The 25,357-nt window shown below is 47.6% G+C and overlaps 1 protein-coding gene across 2 annotated transcripts in view; it reads right to left on the bottom strand.

Annotated features, from left to right (window-relative positions):
• deptor (DEP domain containing MTOR-interacting protein) overlaps window positions 1–25,357 on the bottom strand; it is a 78,843-nt gene that overhangs the window by 49,630 nt on the left and 3,856 nt on the right. For both annotated transcript variants that reach the window (XM_041902527.2, XM_041902526.2), the window contains exons 3-5: window positions 21,277–21,455; window positions 20,420–20,543; window positions 3,485–3,666 (exon numbers count right to left, since the gene is read on the bottom strand). In XM_041902527.2, coding sequence (XP_041758461.1) covers window positions 3,485–3,666; window positions 20,420–20,543; window positions 21,277–21,455 — 485 coding nt within the window. The remainder of the gene's footprint in view (window positions 1–3,484; window positions 3,667–20,419; window positions 20,544–21,276; window positions 21,456–25,357) is intronic.

The following is a 25,357-nucleotide window of genomic DNA, read 5'->3' as shown; positions in this document are numbered from 1 at the left end:
GGAGGGCTGAGGGCAGAGAGGTGGGCTGAGGGGAGGGTTGATGCTTAAAATATGAAATATCATAAGAGGGTTGATGCTTGTCTTCCCTATTGCAGTGCTGTGTGGGCAGGATGCAGGACTGTAATATTGTAGACATATCACCTATGTCTCCACTCTCTAGCTCCTGTTAATAATGCCGTCTGTGAAATGAGTCCATGACCCAGTGGTTGATCAGAGCAGCCTCATGTTGGTTTTAATACAGTGGATCAGAGAGGAGAAGATAGGAGGCAGCAGGCTTTAATCATTGCAGCAGATGGCCCTTCTAGCTATTAATTTATTGACAGAGAGATAGAGAGACACAGAGAGAGAGAGACAGAGAGACACAGAGACAGAGAGAGACACAGAGAGACACACAGAGAGAGATAGAGAGACACCGAGAGAGAGAGAGACACAGAGAGAGAGAGAGAGACACAGAGAGAGAGACACACAGAGAGACAGAGACAGACACAGAGAGAGAGAGACATAGAGAGACACAGAGATAGAGAGAGACACAGAGAGAGAGACACAGAGAGAGAGAGACACAGAGAGACAGAGAGAGAGAGACAGAGAGAGAGACAGAAAGACACAGAGCGAGACACACAGAGAGAGACACAGAGACACAGAGAGAGAGAGAGAGAGAGAGAGAGAGAGACACACAGAGAGAGACACACAGAGAGACGCAGAGAGACACAGAGAGACACAGAGAGACACAGAGAGAGAGAGACAGAGAGAGAGAGACAGAGATATACATAGAAAGACACAGAGAGAGAGACAGAGAGACACAGAGAGAGACACAGAGAGAGACACATATACACACAGAGAGAGAGAGTGAGAGAGAGAGAGAGAGAGAGAGAGAGAGAGAGAGAGAAAGAGAGAGACACAGAGAGAGACACACAGGGAGAGACACAGAGAGAGACACAGAGAGAGAGAGAGACAGAGAGAGACGCAGAGAGAGAGAGACACAGAGATAGAGAGACACAGAGAGAGAGACACAGAGACACACAGAGAGAGACACAGAGACACCGAGAGAGAGACAGAGATAGACATAGAAAGACACAGAGAGAGAGACAGAGAGAGACACAGAGATGGAGAGACAGAGAGAGAGAGACAAAGAGATAGAGACAGAGATAGAGAGACACAGATAGAGAGACACACAGAGATAGAGAGAGAGAGACACAGAAAGAGCGACACAGAGAGAGACACAGAGAGAGAGAGAGACACAGAGAGTCACAGAGAGAGAGAGACACAGAGAGAGAGAGAGACACAGAGAGACAAGGTGATCCTGCAGAAAGAGGTGTTTGACTGGCTCAGTAATAACTCTACTCCGTGCTGTATTTTAGTCTGTCTCTGTCACACAGATGAAGCCCAGTTCCAGCAGCAGCCTGGGTAGACGACAGAGAACACAGAGAGTATGACAGAGTGTGTCTCGTGTGTGTGCACATGACATTGGTGTGCCACCGGTGTGTGTGTGTGTGTGTGTGTGTGTGTGTGTGTGTGTGTGTGTATCTGGGTCAATGATTGTGTGTGCTGAATGTGTAATTGGTGTGTGCTTGTGTGTCGTCAGTGTGTCGTCAGTGTGTGTGTGTGTGTGTGTGTGTGTGTGTGTATCTAGGTCAGTTCACCCACTGCTGTCCAGAGGTGAGCAGCTGATCTCTGTCAGGAACACCCTGGCCAGAGGCCTGAGGCATGATGTCCATCTGTCTCTGAGCAGGGGTTTACCCCCGTAGTGGAACAACCTCATGGCACAACACAGCTGCAAAACCTTTCCTAAGCAGTAATACAGTAACATTACTGGCAACAGAAGAGGTCAGGAGACTCAGGACATTCACTCTGTAGCCATGCAGGTACCCATGCACTGTACATGAGTAACTGGTGTGACTTAACGTCTTCCTTTTAGCTCCTAGTGGAGCAAACAGCATATTGGAGATGTGATTCACCTCTTCAGTGTTCTACTAGGCTAATTCCAATGACTGTCCCATTACTACACATACATTAATTCCACCAGGCCTGATAAGAGGATCCTTTCATTGTATTACTCCCATTCCTGACCTTGGCAAACAGACTAGAGTTGCATCAGCCACAGCTGACCTCTGATGAAAGAGAGAGACTAACATCCCATAATGATCTCCTGTGACCAGACAGACCATCTCACTCAGTCATGTCACTGTGACAACGCAAGTCCTTTCAGTCAGTCATGTGAGCAGACCAGGGCACATAATAAAATGGCACCCTATTCCCTATACTACGTTTGACCAGAGCACTATGGGCCCTGGTCAAAAGTAGTGCACTATATAGGGAACAGGGTGCCACTTTAGACGCACACCATGTCACCAGCCAGGTCCTTCCAGTCAGTCAGTCCCTCAGTCAGTCAGCCAGTCAGTCAGTCCCTCAGTCAGTCAGTCCCTCAGCCAGACAGTCAGTCCCTCAGTCAGTCAGTCAGTCAGTCCCTCAGTCAGTCCCTCAGTCAGTCAGTCAGTCCATCAGTCAGTCAGTCACTCACTCAGTCAGTCAGTCAGTCAGTCAGTCCCTCAGTCAGTCAGTCACTCAGTCAGTCCCTCAGTCAGTCAGTCCCTCAGTCAGTCAGTCAGCCAGTCAGTCCCTCAGTCAGTCAGTCAGTAGAACAGGCTGTAATAGACGTAGTAGTGTTTCTAGACATAGGGCCTAGTGGTCAAATATGAGACCCACGTTCCTGAAATGTAATATGAGGATCATTGGGTTGGCAGCACGCGTTTCTCGCAGATAAATGTGACATAATTGGTTATTATGAAACTGGTTGTGTGATAAAAACATATCAAAAGTTAACTCAATCTTCTGTGAATCTGAAATACTGGGAGCCCAGTAACAGTCTCTGCTGTACTTTCAAACGTGTGTGTGTGTGTGTGTGTGTGTGTGTGTGTGTAACGATGGGACAGACCCAATCCAAGTGCGTGATGACAAGAGAAGACACTGTGTTCCCTTACTAAAAATGGGGAGGACCCAATGTGACTGCCCACAATGTGTTACTTCAACTTCACCATGGACTCAACACTCAAGTCTCCTCTTTCACCTAACAAAGTCAACTCAGAAACTACAGGTCCATAGAATTAAAGAAGCAACTGCCAACAGTCCAAAATGTTATTACCATGATAGGTAATTACTGTGTAATTACCATTTGACCATATTACCATGTAATTCCTCAGTGAATACCAGGTACGCCTAAATAGTAGACTGTTAAATAAAGTACAGCATGACCCAAAGATTTGTCTTTCATAACTGCTTCTTCAAAATGGGCTATGATTACATTCAGTTAGGGCTGTGGTTCCCAAACTGTGGGGCTAACCCTACTTAGCACTCAGAGACACGTCATTTCATCAGCGTGAACGTAGGAGAAGGAAGGACTGCCATGTTGTGCTGCTGTACTGAACATGACCTTTATGTTAGTTGGGATGTCTCAGAAATAGATATAGATAATTCTCCTTCCACTCACCATGCTGCATGATCCCGTGTTCTAGAAGCCTCCGTCCAAGATGCTCCGCCTCCTCTCGGGTTGCCATCTCTCCCTCCACCAGCAGCCAATCGACAAGCTCGGAGGCCACCAGCGTCCGTTCAAACGTCTCACCCTCTTCTTCCCGAGTCGCTAGGATGGACGTCTCTGTGTTCATCATCAGCCTGTTGAGAAGGACAGATTTAGATTTTTATATAGACTACTTTATATTATGTGTAAATCAGTTGGATGTTGTTGTTGTTTTCCATACTGATTCAACACAATAACAGACTTTTCCATCAACCTCTATCTAAATCGTTATCTGTGCAGGCTTTTACTCCGACCTATAACAACACCTGATTTAGCTAATGAATGATTAGTAAAACTAGGTGTGTTAGCGTAGGGCTGGAGTCAAACCTTGCAGATGGGTAGCTCCCAAGTCCCCAGGAGGAGGGTAGCTTGACCACCCCTGTACTATTTATAAAGCTGGAATTCCAAGAAGAGCAGACGAGCTCTTCTAAGGTCAACAAGTTCAGTTATCCACAGCACCCTCCCACTGAGTGATCACGGTACAAGATAGATGTCAGTTATCCACAGCACCCTCCCACTGAGTGATCACGGTACAAGATAGATGTCAGTTATCCACAGCACCCTCCCACTGAGTGATCACAGTACAAGATAGATGTCAGTTATCCACAGCACCCTCCCACTGAGTGATCACGGTACAAGATAGATGTCAGTTATCCACAGCACCCTCCCACTGAGTGATCACGGTACAAGATAGATGTCAGTTATCCACAGCACCCTCCCACTGAGTGATCACGGTACAAGATAGATGTCAGTTATCCACAGCACCCTCCCACTGAGTGATCACAGTACAAGATAGATGTCAGTTATCCACAGCACCCTCCCACTGAGTGATCATGGTACAAGATAGATGTCAGTTATCCACAGCACCCTCCCACTGAGTGATCACGGTACAAGATAGATGTCAGTTATCCACAGCACCCTCCCACTGAGTGATCACAGTACAAGATAGATGTCAGTTATCCACAGCACCCTCCCACTGAGTGATCACAGTACAAGATAGATGTCAGTTATCCACAGCACCCTCCCACTGAGTGATCATGGTACAAGATAGATGTCAATTATCCACAGCACCCTCCCACTGAGTGATCACGGTACAAGATAGATGTCAGTTATCCACAGCACCCTCCCACTGAGTGATCACAGTACAAGATAGATGTCAGTTATCCACAGCACCCTCCCACTGAGTGATCACGGTACAAGATAGATGTCAGTTATCCACAGCACCCTCCCACTGAGTGATCATGGTACAAGATAGATGTCAGTTATCCACAGCACCCTCCCACTGAGTGATCATGGTACAAGATAGATGTCACAAGAGGACAAGGGTGGAATCCCAACAGACAGAGAATACACGTGACGTGGTTGGCGCGCACACACACGATCTTAAATGGCGCCGGAGAAGATGGCTGCCGTTTTACAGCCCTCTAACCAATTGTACTATTATGTGTGTTTTTCCGCGTTATTTGTAATTTATTTTGTACATAATGTTTCTGCCATCGTCCCTTATAACCAAAAAGAGCTTCTGGATATCAGGACAGCTGTCACGTTCGTTTAAGGACGGGTCAGACCAAGGCGCAGCGTGAAATGCATACATGTTTATTTAAATGATAAACACACGACAAAACAACAAACCAACGAAACGTGAAGTCCTAAGGCTAAACACAAAACAAGCCTCTAACACGGAACAAGATCCCACAACTAACTAGTGCCAATAGGCTTGTTAAGTATGGTCCCCTATCAGAGACAACGAGCGACAGCTGTCTCTGATTGGGAATCACACCCGACCAAACGCAGAACTACAACACCTAGACTGAAACATAGAAAACACACCATAGAACACCACACCCAGACTCAACATATAAGAGTCCCCTGAGTCAGGGTGTGACAGTACCCCCCCCAAAGGTGCGGACTCCGACCGCACAACCTTTACATAACAGGGTAGGGGCCGGGTGGGCATTCCGCCTCGGAGGCGGATCCGGCTCCAGGCGTGACGACCACATACTCTCCGCCTCCCTGTTGCGCCCCTGGTCTGGTCTAGACCTCGGCGCGCTGCTTCCCCTCTCCTTCCTCCCACGATACTCCAAGCCCTGTCTGGACCCTGGTGTGAGAGACCCCGAACCTGGAGAGGGGCTGACATCTGGGTCTGGACTGGAACCGCTGACCGGAGCTGGACCGGACGCCGGTGGAGCGGGCTGCTCTGGCTTCGGAGTGGAGCAGCTGACCGGAGCTGGATCAGGCACCGGTGGAGCGGACTACTCTGGCTCCGGAGTGGAGCCGCTGACCGGAGCTGGACTGGACCCCGGTAGAGCGGACTGCTCTGGCTCCGGAGTGGAGCAGCTGACCGGAGCTGGACAGGCACCAGTGGAGCGGACTGCTCTGGCTCCGGAGTGGAGCAGCTGACCGGTGCCAGACCAGGCACCGGTGGAATGGGCACGGGCCGTGCCTGACTGGGGACACGCACCACTGGCTTGGTGCGAGGAGCAGGAACGGGCCGGGCCGGACTGGGAACACGCACCACTGGCTTGGTGCGAGGAGCAGGAACGGGCCGGGCCGGACTGGCGACACGCACCACTGGCTTGGTGCGAGGAGCAGGAACGGGCCGGACCGGACTGGCGACACGCACCACTGGCTTGGTGCAAGGAGCAGGAACGGGCCGGGCCGTACTGGGAACACGCACCACTGGCCTGGTGCGAGGAGCAGGAACGGGCCGGACCGGACTGGGAAGGTGCACTGGTAACACAGTGCGTATCTACCTGGGTTCCTTTATTAACCCCCGCTCCTTATGCTGCCTAACCAGCTCCTCTCTCCGTGCCTCTACTTCCTCCTTTTCCCTACGAGCCTCCTGCAGTGCCTCCTCTTGAATGGATCTGTCCCGCTCTATTCTAGCTATCAGCCCCCGTAATATGGTGGCCTCCTCTCTTACCCTGCCGATCCGATCCTTCTCTCTCTCTCGGCACTCCTCCTCCAGTGAGGACTCCTCCGGGAGCCCCCACGAGTTAGGGAACAGAAACTCATCGTCGTCGTCATCCTCCGACTCCTCAGTATAATACTGTTCCCACTCTTCTTCCCATGGTCGTAGGGACTCAATCTGGAAACCCACCGGGTGCAGTGGTCGGGGCTCTTCTCTCTCGCTCCCCGACCACCCCTTTAGCCCCCCCAAAACAATTTCTAGGGGCTGCTTCTCGGGCTTCCTCCTCGGCCGGCTTCTGTGTTGCCGTTGCTCCTCTCCTGCCTGGGCTTCCTTCTTCGCCCAGGGTCCTTTTCCCGCAAATATCTCCTCCCACGACCACATCTTCCCCACCTGTGTCCAGGGTGTTCGGTCCTCCTGGGCACGCTGCTTGGTCCGTGTTTGGTGGGATCTTCTGTCACGTTCGTTGAAGGACGGGTCAGACCAAGGCGCAGCGTGAAATGCATACATGTTTATTTAAATGATAAACACACGACAAAACAACAAACCAACGAAACGTGAAGTCCTAAGGCTAAACACAAAACAAGCCTCTAACACGGAACAAGATCCCACAACTAACTAGTGCCAATAGGCTTGTTAAGTATGGTCCCCTATCAGAGACAACGAGCGACAGCTGTCTCTGATTGGGAATCACACCCGGCCAAACGCAGAACTACGACACCTAGACTGAAACATAGAAAACACACCATAGAACACCACACCCAGACTCAACATATACGAGTCCCCTGAGTCAGGGCGTGACAACAGCGATTACTCACCTCGTATTGGACGAAGATTTTTTCTTCAACGAGGCGGCCGCAAAGGATATCCTACAGACACCTGACAAGGCCCAAATCCCCGTCATTCGCATGAGGAAGAGACAGAGATATCGTGGACGTAGGTCAAGGTTCCTTGTAAGGATCCGACGGCGAGCGACTAAACTGCCTCTCCCATCAATCCTATTAGCCAATCTTCAATCATTGGAGAATAAATTGGATGTCCTAAGATTACGGTTATCCTACCAACGGGACATTAAAAACTGTAATATCTTATGTTTCACCGAGTCGTGGCTGAACGACGACATGGACAACATACAGCTAGCGGGCTATACACTACATCGGCAGGATAGAACGGCTGACTCCGGTAAGACAAGGGGTGGCGGTCCGTGTATATTTGTAAACAACAGCTGGTGCACAAAATCAAATACTAAGGAAGTCTCTAGGTTTTGCTCGCCTGAGGTAGAGTATCCTATGATAAGCTGTAGACCACACTATTTACCAAGAGAGTTTTCATCTATATTTTTCATAGCTGTCTATTTACCACCACAAACCAATGCTGGCATTAAGATTGCACTGAATGAGCTGTATAAGGCCATAAGTCAACAGGAAAACGCTCATCCAGAGGCAGCGCTCCTAGTGGCCGGGGACTTTAATGCAGGGAAACTTAAATCCGTTCTACCTCATTTCTACCAGCATGTTAAATGTACAACCAGAGGAAAAAAAACTCTAGACCACCTTTACTCCACACAGAGATGCAGACAAAGCTCTCCCTCGCCCTCCATTTGGCAAATCTGACCATAACTATATCCTCCTGATTCCTGCTTATAAGCAAAAACTAAAGCAGGAAGCACCAGTGACTCGGTTAATAAAAAAGTGGTCAGATGACGCAGATGCTAAGCTACAGGACTGTTTTGCTAGCACAGACTGGAACATGTTCCGGGATTCTTCAGATAGCATTGAGGAGTACACCACATCAGTCACTGGCTTCATCAATAAGTGCATCGATGATGTCATCCCCACAGTGACCGTACGTACATACCCCAACCAGAAGCCATGGATTACAGGAAACATCCGCACTGAGCTAAAGGGTAGAGCTGCCGCTTTCAAGGAGCGGGACTCTAACCCGGACGCTTATAAGAAATCCCGCTATGCCCTCCGACGAACCATCAAACAGGCAAAGAGTCAATACAGGACTAAGATTGAATCGTACTACACCGGCTCTGACGCTCGTCGGATGTGGCAGGGCTTGAAAACTATTACAGACTACAAAGGGAAGCACAGCCGCGAGCTGCCCAGTGACACAATACTTCCAGACGAGCTAAACCACTTCTATGCTCGCTTCGAGGCAAGCAACACTGAAGCATGCATGAGAGCACCAGCTGTTCCGGATGACTATGTGATCACGCTCTCCGTAGCCGATGTGAGTAAGACTTTTAAGCAGGTCAACATTCACAAGGCCACAGGGCCAGACGGATTACCAGGACGTGTACTCCGAGCATGTGCTGACCAACTGGCAAGTGTCTTCACTGACATTTTCAATATGTCCCTGACTGAGTCTGTAATACCAACATGTTTCAAGCAGACCACCATAGTCCCCGTGCCCAAGGGCTCTAAGATAACCGGCCTAAATGACTACCGACCCGTAGCACTGACGTCTGTAGCCATGAAGTGCTTTGAAAGGCTGGTCATGGCTCACATCAACACCATTATCCCAGAAACCCCAGACCCACTCCAATTTGCATACCGCCCCAACAGATCCACAGATGATGCAATCTCTACTGCACTCCACACTGCCCTTTCCCACCTGGACAAGAGGAACACCTACGTGAGAATGCTATTCATTGACTACAGCTCAGCATTCAACACCATAGTGCCCTCAAAGCTCATCACTAAGCTAAGGATCCTGGGACTAAACACCTCCCTCTGCAACTGGATCCTGGACTTCCTGACGGGCCGCCCCCAGGTGGTAGGTAACAACACATCTGCCACACTGATCCTCAACACGGGGGCCCCTCAGGGGTGCGTGCTCAGTCCCCTCCTGTACTCCCTGTTCACCCATGACTGCATGGCCAGGCACGACTCCAACACCATCATTAAGTTTGCCGACGACACAATAGTGGTAGGCCTGATCACAGACAACGATGAGACAGCCTATAGGGAGGAGGTCAGAGACCTGGCTGTGTGGTGCCAGGATAACAACCTCTCCCTCAACGTGACCAAGACAAAGGTGATGATTGTGGACTACAGGACTGAGCACGCCCCCATTCTCATTGACGGGGCTGTAGTGGAACAGGTTGAGAGCTTCAAGTTCCTTGGTGTCCACATCACCAACGAACTATCATGGTCCAAACACACCAAGACAGTCGTGAAGAGTGTACGACAAAGCCTATTCCCCCTAAGGAGACTGAAAAGATTTGGCATGGGTCCTCAGATCCTCAAAACATTCTACAGCTGCACCAGAGAGCATGGTTGCATCACCGCCTGGTATGGCAACTGCTTGGCCTCCGACCGCAAGGCACTACAGAGGGTAGTGCGTACGGCCCAGTACATCACTGGGGCCAAGCTTCCTGCCTCCCAGGACCTCTATACCAGGCGGTGTCAGAGGAAGGCCCTCAAAATTGTCAAAGACTCCAGCCACCCTAGTCATAGACTGTTCTCTCTGCTACCGCACGGCAAGCGGTACCGGAGTGCCAAGTCTAGGTCCAAAAGACTTCTCAACAGCTTCTACCCCCAAGCCATAAGACTCCTGAACAGCTAATCATGGCTACCCAGACTATTTGCACTGCCCCCATACCCCATATTTTTACGCTGCTGCTACTCTGTTAATTATTTATGCGTGTCACTTTAACTCTACCCACATGTACATATTACTTCAACTACCTCAACTAGCCGGTGCCCCCGCACATTGACTCTGCACCGGTACCCCCCTGTATATATAGCCTCCCTACTGTTATTTTATTTTACTTCTGCTCTTTTATCTCAACACTTTTTTGTTGTTGTTTTATTTTACTTTTTTATTAAAAATAAATGCACTGTTGGTTAAGGGCTGTAAGTAAGCATTTCACTGTAATGTCTGCACCTGTTGTATTCGGCGCATGTGGCCAATAAAATTTGATTTGATTTGACACACACACACACACACACACTCGGTAAACGTCAAGCCTGTGTGGAAACAGGTGGAGCTATGAGATACAGTATGAACAACGCAGTAAAAACTCAAATGTACATTTTTATTTTATTTTTACCTTTATTTAACCAGGTAAGCCAGTTGAGAACAAGTTCTCATTTACAACTGCGACCTGGCCAAGATAAAGCAAAGCAGTGCGATAAAAACAACAACACAGAGTTACATATGGGGTAAAAAAACATAAAGTCAAAAATATATATATACACAACAGAAAATATATATACAGTGTGTGCAAATGTAACAAGTTATGGAGGTAAGGCAATAAATAGGCTATAGTGCAAAATAATTACAATTAGTATTAACACTGGAATGTTAGATGTGCAAGAGATTATGTGCAAATAGAGATACTGGGGTGCAAAAGAGCAAAATAAATAACAATATAGGGATGAGGTAGTTGGGTGGGCTAATTTCAGATGGGCTGTGTACAGGTGCAGTGATCGGTAAGGTGCTCTGACAACTGATGCTTAAAGTTAGTGAGGGAGATAAGAGTGTCCAGCTTCAGAGATTTTTGCAATTCGTTCCAGTCATTGGCAGCAGAGAACTGGAAGGAATGGCGGCCAAAGGAGGTGTTGGCTTTGGGGATGACCAGTGAGATATACCTGCGCAGACTACGGGTGGGTGCTGCTATGGTGACCAATGAGCTAAGATAAGGCGGGGATTTGCCTAGCAGTGATTTATAGATGGCCTGGAGCCAGTGGGTTTGACGACGAACATGTAGTGAGGACCAGCCAACAAAAGCGTACAGGTCACAGTGGTGGGTAGTGTATGGGGCTTTGGAGACAAAACGGATGGCACTGTGATAGACTACATCCAATTTGCTGAGTAGAGTGTTGGAGGCTATTTTGTAAATGACATCGCCGAAGTCAAGGATCGGTAGGATAGTCAGTTTTACGAGGGCATGTTTGGCAGCATGAGTGAAGGAGGCTTTGTTGCGAAATAGGAAGCTGATTCGAGATTTAACTTTGGATTGGAGATTCTTAATGTGAGTCTGGAAGGAGAGTTTACAGTCTAACCAGACACCTAGGTATTTGTAGTTGTCCACATACTCTAGGTCAGACCCGTCGAGAGTAGTGATTCTAGTCGGGTGGGCGGGTGCCAGCAGCGTTCGATTGAAGAGCATGCATTTAGTTTTACTAGTGTTTAAGAGCAGTTGGAGGCTACTGAAGGAGTGTTGTATTGCATTGAAGCTCGTTTGGAGGTTTGTTAACACAGTGTCCAATGAAGGGCCAGATGTATACAAAATGGTGTCGTCTGCGTAGAGGTGGATCTGAGAGTCACCAGCAGCAAGAGCGACATCATTGATATACACGGAGAAAAGAGTCAGCCCAAGAATTGAACCCTGTGGCACCCCCATAGAGACTGCCATAGGTCCAGACAACAGGCCCTCCAATTTGACACATTGAACTCTATCTGAGAAGTAGTTGGTGAACCAGGCGAGTCAGTCATTTGAGAAACCAAGGCTATTTAGTCTGCCAATAAGAATGCGGTGGTTGACAGAGTCGAAAGCCTTGGCCAGGTCGATGAAGACGGCTGCCCAGTACTGTCTATTATCGATCGCGGTTATAATATCGTTTAGGACCTTGAGCGTGGCTGAAGTGCACCCATGACCAGCTCGGAAACCGGATTGCATAGCGGAGAAGGTACAGTGGGATTCGAAATGGTCGGTGTTCTGTTTGTTAACTTGGCTTTCAAATACTTTCGAAAGGCAGGGCAGGATGGATATAGGTCTGTAACAGTTTGGATCTAGAGTGTCACCCCCTTTGAAGAGGGGGATGACCACGGCAGCTTTCCAATCTCTGGGGATCTCAGACGTTACGAAAGAGAGGTTGAACAGGCTAGTAATAGGGTGTCAAGAATGCTGTAGGTGGGTGTAGTGGTGGAATCAAGCGCAGGACACCGAAGTATAGTCCAAAAGACTTTAGTTCAAATTCCAACAAGGAAAATACGAACAAAACTTGCCCGAAGGTGAAACTACGCACGAAGGCGACACAAACAAAAGGCGCACTAAACATGTGCGTAAACGCTCCAACACAGTGGAGTGAAGCTCAACCGAGCGAATAAGCAAATACAAGCACAACACCCGACAGAAATAATCACACACAAACACAGACACACCCAACGAGACTTAAATAGAACACTAATGAGGACTAACTAGACACAGGTGTACAACATCAAGACCAAACCAAACGAACATGAAACATAGATCGGTGGCAGCTAGTACTCCGGGGACGACGACCGCCGATGCCTGCCCGAACCAGGAGGAGGAGCAGCCTCGGCCGAAACCGTGACATAGGGGTTGCGACAATTTCACTGTCACTGCTTGCATTGAAACAAAGGCAGACCACATCATCATGGCGTGGCTACAGTATTTTGAGTGTTTATCTTATTTTTCCAAGGCGGGGCACCGATTATTTCTTTCTTCATAACTGAATTCCTCTTTCCATGGATGCAATGACGTGTGACTGTTTGCTGACACATTATCACCTTATCACTGAGTCAACTAACCCACCCATTAACCTTGCTTTAGTCTTGATGCTTCACATGTGAAAGATTACCAAGCCCACATCTGGCCCACACACCCAGGATACATCCCAAAGAACACCCTGTTCCCAAGGGAAGTAATAGAGAGCCTTTCAGAACGCTGCATAAATCAGATCACATTTTGATCTCATCCACATCTGACCTAAAACCACCAGGCAGGTCTGGTCAGTCATTTAAAAGGACAACTCCGCCACTTTATAACCAGTTACATTTTAGTCATTTAGCAGACGCTCTTATCCAGAGCGACTTACAGTTAGTGAGTGCATACATTCCTTTTTTCTTCATACTGGCCCCCTGTGGGAATCAAACCCACAACCCTGGCGTTGCAAGCGCCATGCTCTACCAACTGAGCTACACAGGGCTATACATGCACTACTGTAAGATTTGATATACATTATGATGTTTTATCGTTTCTTTGTTAGTCATACCGCACGATTCCTTGTTTTTGTAATTTTTGGAAGATTCTGTATTTCTCCTCCCATGACACAATGCTCTGCCTAGTTAGCTGCCTGCAGTAAGCTTTGCTGGATAGCAAGCCCAGACGAACCGTAGTCGAAATATATTGCTTGTGTCATACGTTATGAGTGCATTTCACATGCGCCTGGCACCTACTACCATACCCCATTCAAAGGCACCTAAATCTTTAGTCTTGCCCATTCAACCTCTGAATGGCACACATACACAATCCATGTCTCAATTGTCTCAAGGTCGCTTTGGATAAAAGCGTCTGCTAAATGGCATATTATTATTATTATTATTATAATAAGGCCTAAAAATCTTTTTTTTTAAACCTGTCTTCTTCCCTTCATCTACATCAATAAGGGAATCATAGCTTTCACCTGGATTCACCAGGTCGGTCTATGTTATGGAAAGAGCAGGTGTTCCTAATGTTTTATACACTCAAGTGTATTCCTATCTAGGGCCCTGGTCAAAGGTAGTGCACTGTGTAGGGGATAGGGTGCTGTTTAGGACGCCAACACAGTCTCCTGTGACTATCAGACTGTCAGCTCTAGCCCCTGCTAGCCCAACTGGCTCTGGTCCATTCACTACAGATCAGTAGTGTGGGGATTCATAGTAGTATTTGTTTGTATGATAAGCATTTGCAATGTTTCTATATGATTTTCTTGGGCTATGTTTGCAAGACGTTTCAAACCTAAAATGTTTTTCCTTACTGTTGTTCAGATTAACGCTGTTGTTAATCTTTGATTTTATGATAATAATTCACACAGATAGATTATAGCTAAGTAATTTCTAAGAATCAGTAACACGGAATATATAAATCATTATCGACTTAGAATGAGAGTTAAGAAAACAAATGTGTGCCAGATAAGAAAGGGGAAACTAAAACACGTGCCTGAATCACGCCCACGGTCTGAGCTTCATCCTTCAAAAACTCCTTCAAAACAATTATTTGTATTTCTTATCAACAGAACAGTAAATAGAAGTTTGCAGAGTTTGACCCGGCTGCTACCAAGATATAAAACACATCAGGCAGAGCAGGATTACACTACTGAACGTTCCACAGAAAAGCCTGTCCACATTCAATTACATTCAATTCCACTCCATTCCATTCCATTCAATTCAATAAACTTTATTAATCCCAAGCGGGCAGTTAGCCAGATACAGCCGGTCTTAAAAGTGACGGCCACGAGTCAACACATAACAGGATAAATGCAAACTGTATTACCCTGGGACCGGAGCCCTGCTTGCTGTAAGCAGAATAACTCCTACTCTATGGAATGTTAAATATGCACTGTGCACTGTAGACTTTCCAACGTTTAATTACCAGTATGCACTGTAGACTTTCTAACGTTGAATTACCTGTATGCACTGTAGACTTTCCAACGTTTAATTACCAGTATGCACTGTAGACTTTCCAACGTTTAATTACCAGTATGCACTGTAGACTTTCCAAAGTTTAATTACCAGTATGCACTGTAGACTTTCCAACGTTTAATTACCAGTATGCACTGTAGACTTTCCAACATTTAATTACCAGTATGCACTGTAGACTTTCCAACGTTTAATTACCAGTATGCACTGTAGACTTTCCAACGTTTAATTACCAGTATGCACTGTAGACTTTCCAACGTTTAATTACCAGTATGCACTGTAGACTTTCCAACGTTTAATTACCAGTATGCACTGTAGACTTTCCAACGTTTAATTACCAGTATGCACTGTAGACTTTCCAACGTTTAATTACCAGTATGCACTGTAGACTTTTCCAACGTTTAATTACCAGTATGCACTGTAGACTTTCCTACGTTTAATTACCAGTATGCACTGTAGACTTTCCAACGTTTAATTACCAGTATGCACTGTAGACTTTCCAACGTTTAATTACCAGTATGCACTGTAGACTTTCCAACATTTAATTACCAGTATGCACTGTAGACTTTCCAACATTTAATTACCAGTATGCACTGTAGACTTTCCAACGTTTAATTACCAGTATGCACTGTAGACTTTCCAACATTTAATTAAATCACTGGCTTGCTGGTCACTGGCTTGCTGGTGCTCTTTCATGCCGTCCCTAGGAGGGGTGCGTCACTTGAGTGGGTTGAGTTACTGACGTGATCTTCCTGTCTGGGTTGGCGCCCCCCCTTGGTTTGTGCTGTGGTGGAGACCTCTGTGGGCTATACTCGGCCTTGTCTCAGGATTGTAAGTTGGTGGTTGAGGATATCCCTCTGGTGGTGCGGGGGCTGTGCTTTGGCAGAGTGGGTGGGGTTATATCCTTCCTGTTTGGCCCTGTCCGGGGGTTTCTTCGGATGGGGCCACAGTGTCTCCGGACCGCTCCTGTCTCAGCCTCCAGTATTTATGCTGCAGTAGTTTATGTGTCGGGGGGCTGGGGTTAGTTGGTTATACCTGGAGTACTTCTCCTGTTTTATCCAGTGTCCTGTGTGAATTTAAGTATGCTCTCTCTAATTCTCTCGTTCTCTCTGAGAACCTGAGCCCTAGGACCATACGTCAGGACTACCGGGCATGCTGACACCTTGCTGTCCCCAGTCCGCCTGGCCTTGCTGCTATTCCAGTTTCAACTGTTCTGCCTGCGGTTACGAAACCCCCTACCTGTCCCAGACCTGCTGTTTTCAACTCTTAATGATCGGCTATGAAAAGCCAACTGAGAGACCTGAGCCCTAGGACCATACGTCGGGACTACCGGCCGTGGTGACTCCTTGCTGTCCCCAGTCCGCCTGGCCTTGCTGCTATTCCAGTTTCAACTGTTCTGCCTGCGGTTATGGAACCCCTACCTGTCCCAGACCTGCTGTTTTCAACTCTTAATGATCGGCTATGAAAAGCCAACTGAGATTTATTCCTGATTATTATTTGACCATGCTTGTCACTTATGAACATTTTTGAACATCTTGGCATGGTTCTGTTATAATCTCCACCCGGCACAGCCAGAAGAGGACTGGCCACCCCTCATAGCCTGGTTCCTCTCTAGGTTTCTTCCTAGGTTTTGACCTTTCTAGGGAGTTTTTCCTAGCCACCGTGCTTCTACACCTGCATTACTAGCTGTTTGGGGTTTTAGGCTGGGTTTCTGTACAGCACTTCGAGATATTAGCTGATGTAAGAAGGGCTATATAAAATAAAATTGATTGATTGATTGAATTACCAGTATGCACTGTAGACTTTCCAACGTTTAATTATCAGTATGCACTGTAGACTTTCCAACGTTTAATTACCAGTATGTACTTTAGACTTTCCAACGTTTAATTACCAGTATGCACTGTAGACTTTCCAACGTTTAATTATCAGTATGCACTGTAGACTTTCCAACGTTTAATTACCAGTATGCACTGTAGACTTTCCAACGTTTAATTACCAGTATGCACTGTAGACTTTCCAACGTTTAATTACCAGTATGCACTGTAGACTTTCCAACGTTTAATTACCAGTATGCACTGTAGACTCTCCAAGTCCTTCAAATGAGACCAGTGGAAACATTATGCTTAAACTGCTTGTGAAGGCGGAACGAGGAAGCTGTCGCCAACATGAACTTCACACAGGCCTGGGCTAAGGGCTTAGACCACCCTGCTGGTTGTGAGAAGGAAAGGTTCTCTTTGTTGATTCTCCAAGGCGTTGTTCACCACCCTCTACATTTACATTTACATTTTAGTCATTTAGCAGACGCTCTTATCCAGAGCGACTTACAGTTAGTGAGTGCATACATTTATTTTTATTTATTTTATACCGGTATTTCCTTTTTTAAATTTATTTGTATTTAATTTTCTGTGTTTTTATTTAAAAAAAAAATTTAAAATTTTTTTTAATTATTTTTTTCATAGTGGCCCCCCGCGGGAATCGAACCCACAACCCTGGCGTTGCAAACGCCATGCTCTACCAACATCCCTGCCTGCCATTCCCTCCCCTACCCTGGACGACGCTGGGCCAATTGTGCGCCGCCCCATGGGTCTCCCGGTCACGGCCGGCTACGACAGAGCCTGGATGCTGTGCATACTCTAAACACTACTGGCCCATTTACCAGGCAAGTGTAAATATGCCCAGGAACTAAAGTTTCTTTTCATCCTGGTTGTTCAGGCAGGAAGACAATAGTCAGTCAAACAAGGTGGTTAAACATCGCCTTGCGATTGTCCCCATTGACTTATCCCCCGATGCTTCGAGACCGTGCACAACAACAATACAACGGCTCTTCCTGTACTGGGAACTAGGGCTGGGATTCCGGAGGGGGGACAATACAATGGCTCTTCCTGTACTGGGAACTAGGGCTGGGATTCCGGGGGGGGTGGACACACACAAAGTCAATCATATTGCACAGGTTGTTTGTTTGTAGCTGTGCTTGTTGGAATCGTGGCCTCAGTTTCTAGTCTGGTGAGTGTGAAGACTGAAGTGTAGCCTACATACTTCCACTAAACCAGGCTACGCACAAATGTGTCCCTCTACCATGGTGACTACATAAATACACCCTAACACTGGCCCTGCCTAGCATAACACTGACAATGGCCCTGCCTGTGTCTCCCTGTTACACCCCACACACACACACTGTAAAGGTCAGGGCTCAGGGGGAGGATGGCTCAGCCACCACAGGGGCTGGAGCAGGAGCTGGCATAAAGAAGGTTGCTGTGGAGCTGGCTGCTAGCTTCAACACAGACACAGTCAGACAGCAGGGAGGCTAGAGAGGGCAGGGAGGCTAGCCTAAGGAGAGGGGGCAGGGAGGCTAGCCTAAGGAGAGGGGGCAGGGAGGCTAGCCTAAGGAGAGGGGGAAGGGAGGCTAGCCTAAGGAGAGAGGGCAGGGAGGCTAGCCTAAGGAGAGAGGGCAGGGAGGCTAGCCTAAGGAGAGGGGGCAGGGAGGCTAGCCTAAGGAGAGGGGCAGGGAGGCTAGCCTAAGGAGAGAGGGAAGGGAGGCTAGCCTAAGGAGAGAGGGCAGGGAGGCTAGCCTAAGGAGAGAGGGCAGGGAGGCTAGCCTAAGGAGAGAGGGCAGGAGGCTAGCCTAAGGAGAGGGGGCAGGGAGGCTAGCCTAAGGAGAGGGGGCAGGGAGGCTAGCCTAAGGAGAGGGGGCAGGGAGGCTAGCCTAAGGAGGGAGGGAAGGGAGGCTAGCCTAAGGAGAGAGGGCAGGGAGGCTAGCCTAAGGAGAGGGGGCAGGGAGGCTAGCCTAAGGAGAGGGGGCAGGGAGGCTAGCCTCAAGGAGAGAGGTCAGGGAGGCTAGCCCTAAGGAGAGAGGGCAGGGAGGCTAGCCTAAGGAGAGAGGGCAGGGAGGCTAGCCTAAGGAGAGGGGGCAGGGAGGCTAGCCTAAGGAGGGAGGGAAGGGAGGCTAGCCTAAGGAGAGAGGGCAGGGAGGCTAGCCTAAGGAGAGAGGGCAGGGAGGCTAGCCTAAGGAGGGAGGGAAGGGAGGCTAGCCTAAGGAGAGAGGGCAGGGAGGCTAGCCTAAGGAGAGGGGGCAGGGAGGCTAGCCTAAGGAGAGGGGGCAGGGAGGCTAGCCTAAGGAGAGAGGTCAGGGAGGCTAGCCTAAGGAGAGAGGGCAGGGAGGCTAGCCTAAGGAGAGAGGGCAGGGAGGCTAGCCTAAGGAGAGGGGGCAGGGAGGCTAGCCTAAGGAGAGGGGGCAGGGAGGCTAGCCTAAGGAGAGAGGGCAGGGAGGCTAGCCTAAGGAGAGGGGGCAGGGAGGCTAGCCTAAGGAGGGAGGGAAGGGAGGCTAGCCTAAGGAGAGAGGGCAGGGAGGCTAGCCTAAGGAGACTCGGAAGGGAGGCTAGCCTAAGGAGACTCGGAAGGGAGGCTAGCCTAAGGAGAGTCGGAAGGGAGGCTAGTCTTAAACAGAGAATAAACTAAAGAGACAGACACTTTTATTCTTCCTGTGTAGTAAGTTAGGTAGTAGCAGCCAATACAAGATGCCTGAGGGTGAATTTCAACATACTGCCTTCCAAACCTGTCGCAATGTTTATAACTAATCAACGCACTGAACTACAACAGCAACACTTTCTCTAGGCAACAGGGTTAACAATAACAATTGTCTCTGTCATGAGTGGAGTGGAGTATTTAAGTTGTCAGTTGACACACTGTAACAAAGCATTTACTGCCAGTGCACAGAGTAAACAGAGGTCAGGAAAAGTCAATTCCATAGAAACCATCCTGAATGAATGACAGTTGATACGGTCCAACTACAAACTGCATAGCAAATCACACAGCACGCTGCTATGGGCTATGCTGCTAGAATGTTCTGTCTGTATTACTGCTGAGTCAGGTCTAGCAGTAATGCAGCCAACTCCAGACCACACACCCCTCTTGGCGACTGGGGTTTGATTTAGTGATGGGGGGGGGGGTCGATGCAGTTACATATCGGGATATTATTTTTGACGAAATATCGTATTGTTTTGACAATATCGCAATATTATTTTTGCGCTAGTTGGCTGGACTTGCACCAAAACTCCAGTATTTTTCCTTCATAACTTGTTCTCCATCGTCTTTTTAAATAGGGAGCCAATTTGTTTTCAGCACTTTTATTTCTATGACTGATCAAAACTCATTTTCTCATGAGAGAGAGAGAGAGCGAGAGCGAGAGTGAGAGCGAGAGCGAGAGAGAGAGCGAGAGAGAGAGAGAGAGAGAGAGAGAGAGAGAGATGACTGTAGCTGGCAGAGTGACTGAATGAGATCAATCCGGTTGAGGAGGGGGTTTCTATGGAAACTATTAGGCTCTAACCACTCTCGCCTGCCTGCTGAACAACACCATGTACTAGCCTGGTAAAAACAACAACACAAACAGGATGCCTACCCCCTAAAAAGAATACTGTTCAGAACATATTTAATTGATTGTATATAGTGAGTAAGCACTCACTGAAATGAGTAAAAGCTTGTATCTCTCCGTCAACAGATCAAAAGGCAATCTCGGTTCATTGAATTGATTAATAAACCAACATAGTAACACTTGAAAAACATACTTTTCATATATCCGTTGTCCCCTCATGAAGACCTTGGCTTCGTTGTCCAGCGGAAACGTCCCGTCATCTTTCCTGAAGCGATAGAAGAGTTTCATGTCTTTGAACTCCTTGTGTTCGTCACAAACTGCAACACAAAAAAAGGAACAATGTTTGTTTACATTTAGCTAACTGACAATTGCCTCAACTTTTTTCCACACAAACAGCCCACTAAACAGAGGTGAATTTACCCGAAATCTTCGTAGTTAATAATGGCATTATATTTCTCTCGACAACCCAGTGCCAGTCAATCCTCTGAAGTGATATAAAATTGACAAATTAAGCACTTTGCTGTTCTTTGAGTGGTGAGGTCTGAGTTTAAAGTGTTATGTTAGCTACACAGCTTTCTGGAAACTCATAGGTCATCCTACATATTAACCTTCAACAAGACATTGTTGTGCTAGGCTACATCCAAACTGGCTGAGAGAAAAGACAGCCAACAGAACTAGAGAGACAGAGGATTTGTCTCTTCACAGAAAATGACCCCAAAAAACATTAGGCACCAAACGAAAGAAAAACCGTTTGAAAGAGGGAAGGACTATCTGGATACAAAAAAAACATTTTCTGTCGATTGCCGTAATGAATGAGACCCAGATGTCAGAAGACTGTAGAGAAGCAGGATCTGGCTGTTCCCAGAAAATGCCAAGCTCAGGGGAGTATTAATTAGGGCACACCATAACAAAACGCTTAGCAACAGAAAACAGAAATGAGCGCTTCTTATTGGACAGGTCCAGGAAATCTCTCTGTTTCAGTCCGTTTCCTTCCATTTGGTTCCTAATGAACACAACCCAGATGTCACTGGTCCTGTCAGAAGGCCCTACCGTGATGGATGATGCTCTGGTCCAGGAGTTTCTGCATGATCTTGATGGCTGTGTCTCTGTCTGACGCCTCCTTGTGCTCCAGCAGCCAGTCGATCAGCTCCTTGGCCACGAAGCAGTTGGGATACGTCCTCAGGTGATGCCTGCGGTCCTTAATCACCTTCCCTTCATGGAGACGCAACCTGTGGAACGAACAACACAACATCAGGCTATGAACAAACTGTAGTTTCTCTCCCTTTCGGTCTCCTTCTCTGTCTCCCTCTCTGTCATTTTACATTTACATTTTAGTCATTTAGCAGACGCTCTTATCCAGAGCGACTTACAGTTAGTGAATACATTTTATTTATTTACTTTCTTTTTTTTTTCATCTTTTTTTATTTTTATACTGGCCCCCCATGGGAATCGAACCCACAACCCTGGCGTTGCAAACGCCATGCTCTATCAACAGAGCTACATCCCTGCCGGTCATTCCCTCCCCTACCCTGGACGACGCTGGGCCAATTGTGCGCCGCCCATGAGTCTCCCGGTCGCGGCCGGCTGCGACAGAGCCTGGATTCGAACCAGGATCTCTAGTGGCACAGTTAGCACTGCAATGCAGTGCCTTAGACCACTGCGCCACTCAGGAGCTGACTCTCGGTCTCTCTCTCGGTCTCTCTCTCGGTCTCTCTCTCGGTCTCTCTGTCATATGCTGTAACTACAGTACACATGTTCAGGAAAGATTAGGCCTATAGCTAGTAATGTAGACTATTCTTACCTCGTCTGTGGAACAACACAACGTCAGGCTATTGACATGCTTTGTAACTGTAGTGACATAACTTCTCCTATACTGACATAACTTCTCTCTCCCCCCACTCTCTCTCTCCCCTCCGTTGTCTCTCCCCCCTACCCCCTCTCTCTCCCCCCACTCTCTGTCTCCCCTCTCTGTCTCTCTCTCCCCTCTCTGTCTCTCCCCTCGCTCCCCTCTCTGTCTCTCTCTCCCCCTCTCCGTCTCTCTCTCCTCTGTCTCTCCCCCCTCCTTCGCTCTCTCCCCTCCTCCTTCGCTCTCTCCCCCCTCCTTCGCTCTCTCCCCCCTCCTTTGCCCTCTCTCTCTCTCTCCCCCCCTCTCCTCTGTCTCTCTCCCCCCCTCCTTCGCTCTCTCCCCCACCCCTCCCCTCTCTCTCTCTCCCCCTCCCCTCTCTCTCTCTCTCCCCTCTCTCTCTCCCCCCGTCCTGTATGTACAGTCTTTTATAACATAGCCTTAGCTCCTCTTTCACGCGTCTGTACTTCATGTTCACTCTCTCAGGAAGGACATGTATGTACATGTATTGTGTATTCGTACCACATGTTCCAGTTTCCTGGTGGTTGTCTCCAAGAGGAAGTGACAACAACAAACAGTGTGGTGCACATTGGTGGCCTCAGAACGGTGATTAGGTTAGATAGTCATTGTTACACAACAGCATGCTGACTCAAAGTATAGGCTATGTTTTTTAAAGTCGACAAGTTACACTTGTTTTATATCCTTCATTGAATTAGATTGTGTTCATTTGAAGTTACGGACATTGTGTAACATAAAAGGATATTCAGAGAATTCTGCTTATGAGTGCAGTGTATGGATTATGAATGTGTTATGAAGCACTTATGTAACCTAATAGGTTTTGCTCCTCAAATAAAGTGTTACCGGGTAGGACATCTGTCAATACTACGTTAGTTAGACAGGTCTGAGGATTATGTGTATGGATGGATTAGGATTGTGTTATGAAGTCCTTATGTAGGTATACGTGTGCCCTAAAGTGGACAGGTCTGAGGAGGATGTACAGAGGGATTAAGTAGACAGGTCTGAGGAGGATGTACAGAGGGATTAAGTAGACAGGTCTGAGGAGGATGTACAGAGGGATTAAGTAGACAGGTCTGAGGAGGATGTACAGAGGGATTAAGTAGACAGGTCTGAGGAGGATGTACAGAGGGATTAAGTAGACAGGTCTGAGGAGGATGTACAGAGGGATTAAGTAGACAGGTCTGAGGAGGATGTACAGAGGGATTAAGTAGACAGGTCTGAGGAGGATGTACAGAGGGATTAAGTAGACAGGTCTGAGGAGGATGTACAGAGGGATTAAGTAGACAGGTCTGAGGAGGATGTACAGAGGGATTAAGTAGACAGGTCTGAGGAGGATGTACGGAGGGATTAAGTAGACAGGTCTGAGGAGGATGTACAGAGGGATTAAGTAGACAGGTCTGAGGAGGATGTACAGAGGGATTAAGTAGACAGGTCTGAGGAGGATGTACAGAGGGATTAAGTAGACAGGTCTGAGGAGAATGTACAGAGGGATTAAGTAGACAGGTCTGAGGAGGATGTACAGAGGGATAAAGTAGACAGGTCTGAGGAGGGTGTACAGAGGGATTAAGTAGACAGGTCTGAGGAGGATGTACGGACGGATTAAGTAGACAGGTCTGAGGAGGATGTACAGAGGGATTAAGTAGACAGATCTGAGGAGGGTGTACAGAGGGATTAAGTAGACAGCTCTGAGGAGGATGTACAGAGGGATTAAGTAGACAGGTCTGAGGAGGATGTACAGAGGGATTAAGTAGGTTTGAGGAGGATGTACAGAGGGATTAAGTAGACAGGTCTGAGGAGGATGTACAGAGGGATTAAGTAGACAGGTCTGAGGAGGATGTACAGAGGGATTAAGTAGACAGGTCTGAGGAGGATGTACAGAGGGATTAAGTAGACAGGTCTGAGGAGAATGTACAGAGGGATTAAGTAGACAGGTCTGAGGAGGATGTACAGAGGGATAAAGTAGACAGGCCTGAGGAGGGTGTACAGAGGGATTAAGTAGACAGGTCTGAGGAGGATGTACAGAGGGATTAAGTAGACAGGCCTGAGGAGGGTGTACAGAGGGATTAAGTAGACAGGTCTGAGAAGGATGTACAGAGGGATTAAGTAGACAGGCCTGAGGAGGGTGTACAGAGGGATTAAGTAGACAGGTCTGAGAAGGATGTACAGAGGGATTAAGTAGACAGGTCTGAGGAGGATGTACAGAGGGAGTATGTGGACAGGTCTGAGGAGGATGTACAGAGGGATTAAGTAGACAGGTCTGAGGAGGATGTACAGAGGGATTAAGTAGACAGGTCTGAGGAGGATGTACGGAGGGATTAAGTAGACAGGTCTGAGGAGGATGTACGGAGGGATTAAGTAGACAGGTCTGAGGAGGATGTACGGAGGGATTAAGTAGACAGGTCTGAGGAGGATGTACGGAGGGATTAAGTAGACAGGTCTGAGGAGGATGTACAGAGGGATTAAGTAGACAGGTCTGAGGAGGATGTACAGAGGGATTAAGAAATCCTTATATAGGTGGTGCACTTCCAATAAAGTTTGACAGATGTCCTCACTACAAATTAACTAACTGAAACATTCTAAAATGAACGATTAAAACAAGTTTCAACTGTTGACAGTATGTATAATGGTCTGTCATGTAGGTGGTATCACTTCATATAAATCAGTCATCAGTCAGGTCTGTCATGTAGGTGGTATCACTTCATATAAATCAGTCATCAGTCAGGTCTGTCATGTAGGTGGTATCACTTCATATAAATCAGTCATCAGTCAGGTCTGTCATGTAGGTGGTATCACTTCATATAAATCAGTCATCAGTCAGGTCTGAGTGAGGAGGAGTGTCTGTCCAGGTCGTTAAATGTCCCAGGCCTCCGCAGACAGACAGGATAGAATAAAAACTCTTTACACACAGTCTGGGTTCCTTGTCTATTCTGGCTCTTCTTTCAGTACGAAGATGACGAAAGATAGCAGATGTGCAACTAAATCAAGCAGGAGAGGAGAGGTTGAGGCTGACGAGCCAAAGCTCAAGATTGGCCAACGAAAGTGAATCTAGCTGTCTAACTGAATGATCCTTTAACCTTAACGACGACACCGTCTCAAAGCGCACCTACAGTACATGTTCACAGCAGAGTAATGCAAATGTTATGTAGCCTCTTGGACTGGTCAGTGAGAGCGACCCATGAACAACACTACAACTAAAACCACTAGAAAGCGGATTAGTTAAAGAACTAGGAATAAAAGTAATCGTCCTCAAGACGTGTCCTGGATAGCCCT

The sequence above is a fragment of the Coregonus clupeaformis genome, chromosome 17 (assembly GCF_020615455.1).
Source record: "Coregonus clupeaformis isolate EN_2021a chromosome 17, ASM2061545v1, whole genome shotgun sequence".
In the NCBI taxonomy this organism is placed as follows: domain Eukaryota; kingdom Metazoa; phylum Chordata; class Actinopteri; order Salmoniformes; family Salmonidae; genus Coregonus; species Coregonus clupeaformis.
Note: the sequence above shows the minus strand (reverse complement) of the source record. Positions and strands in the feature narration are given on the sequence as shown.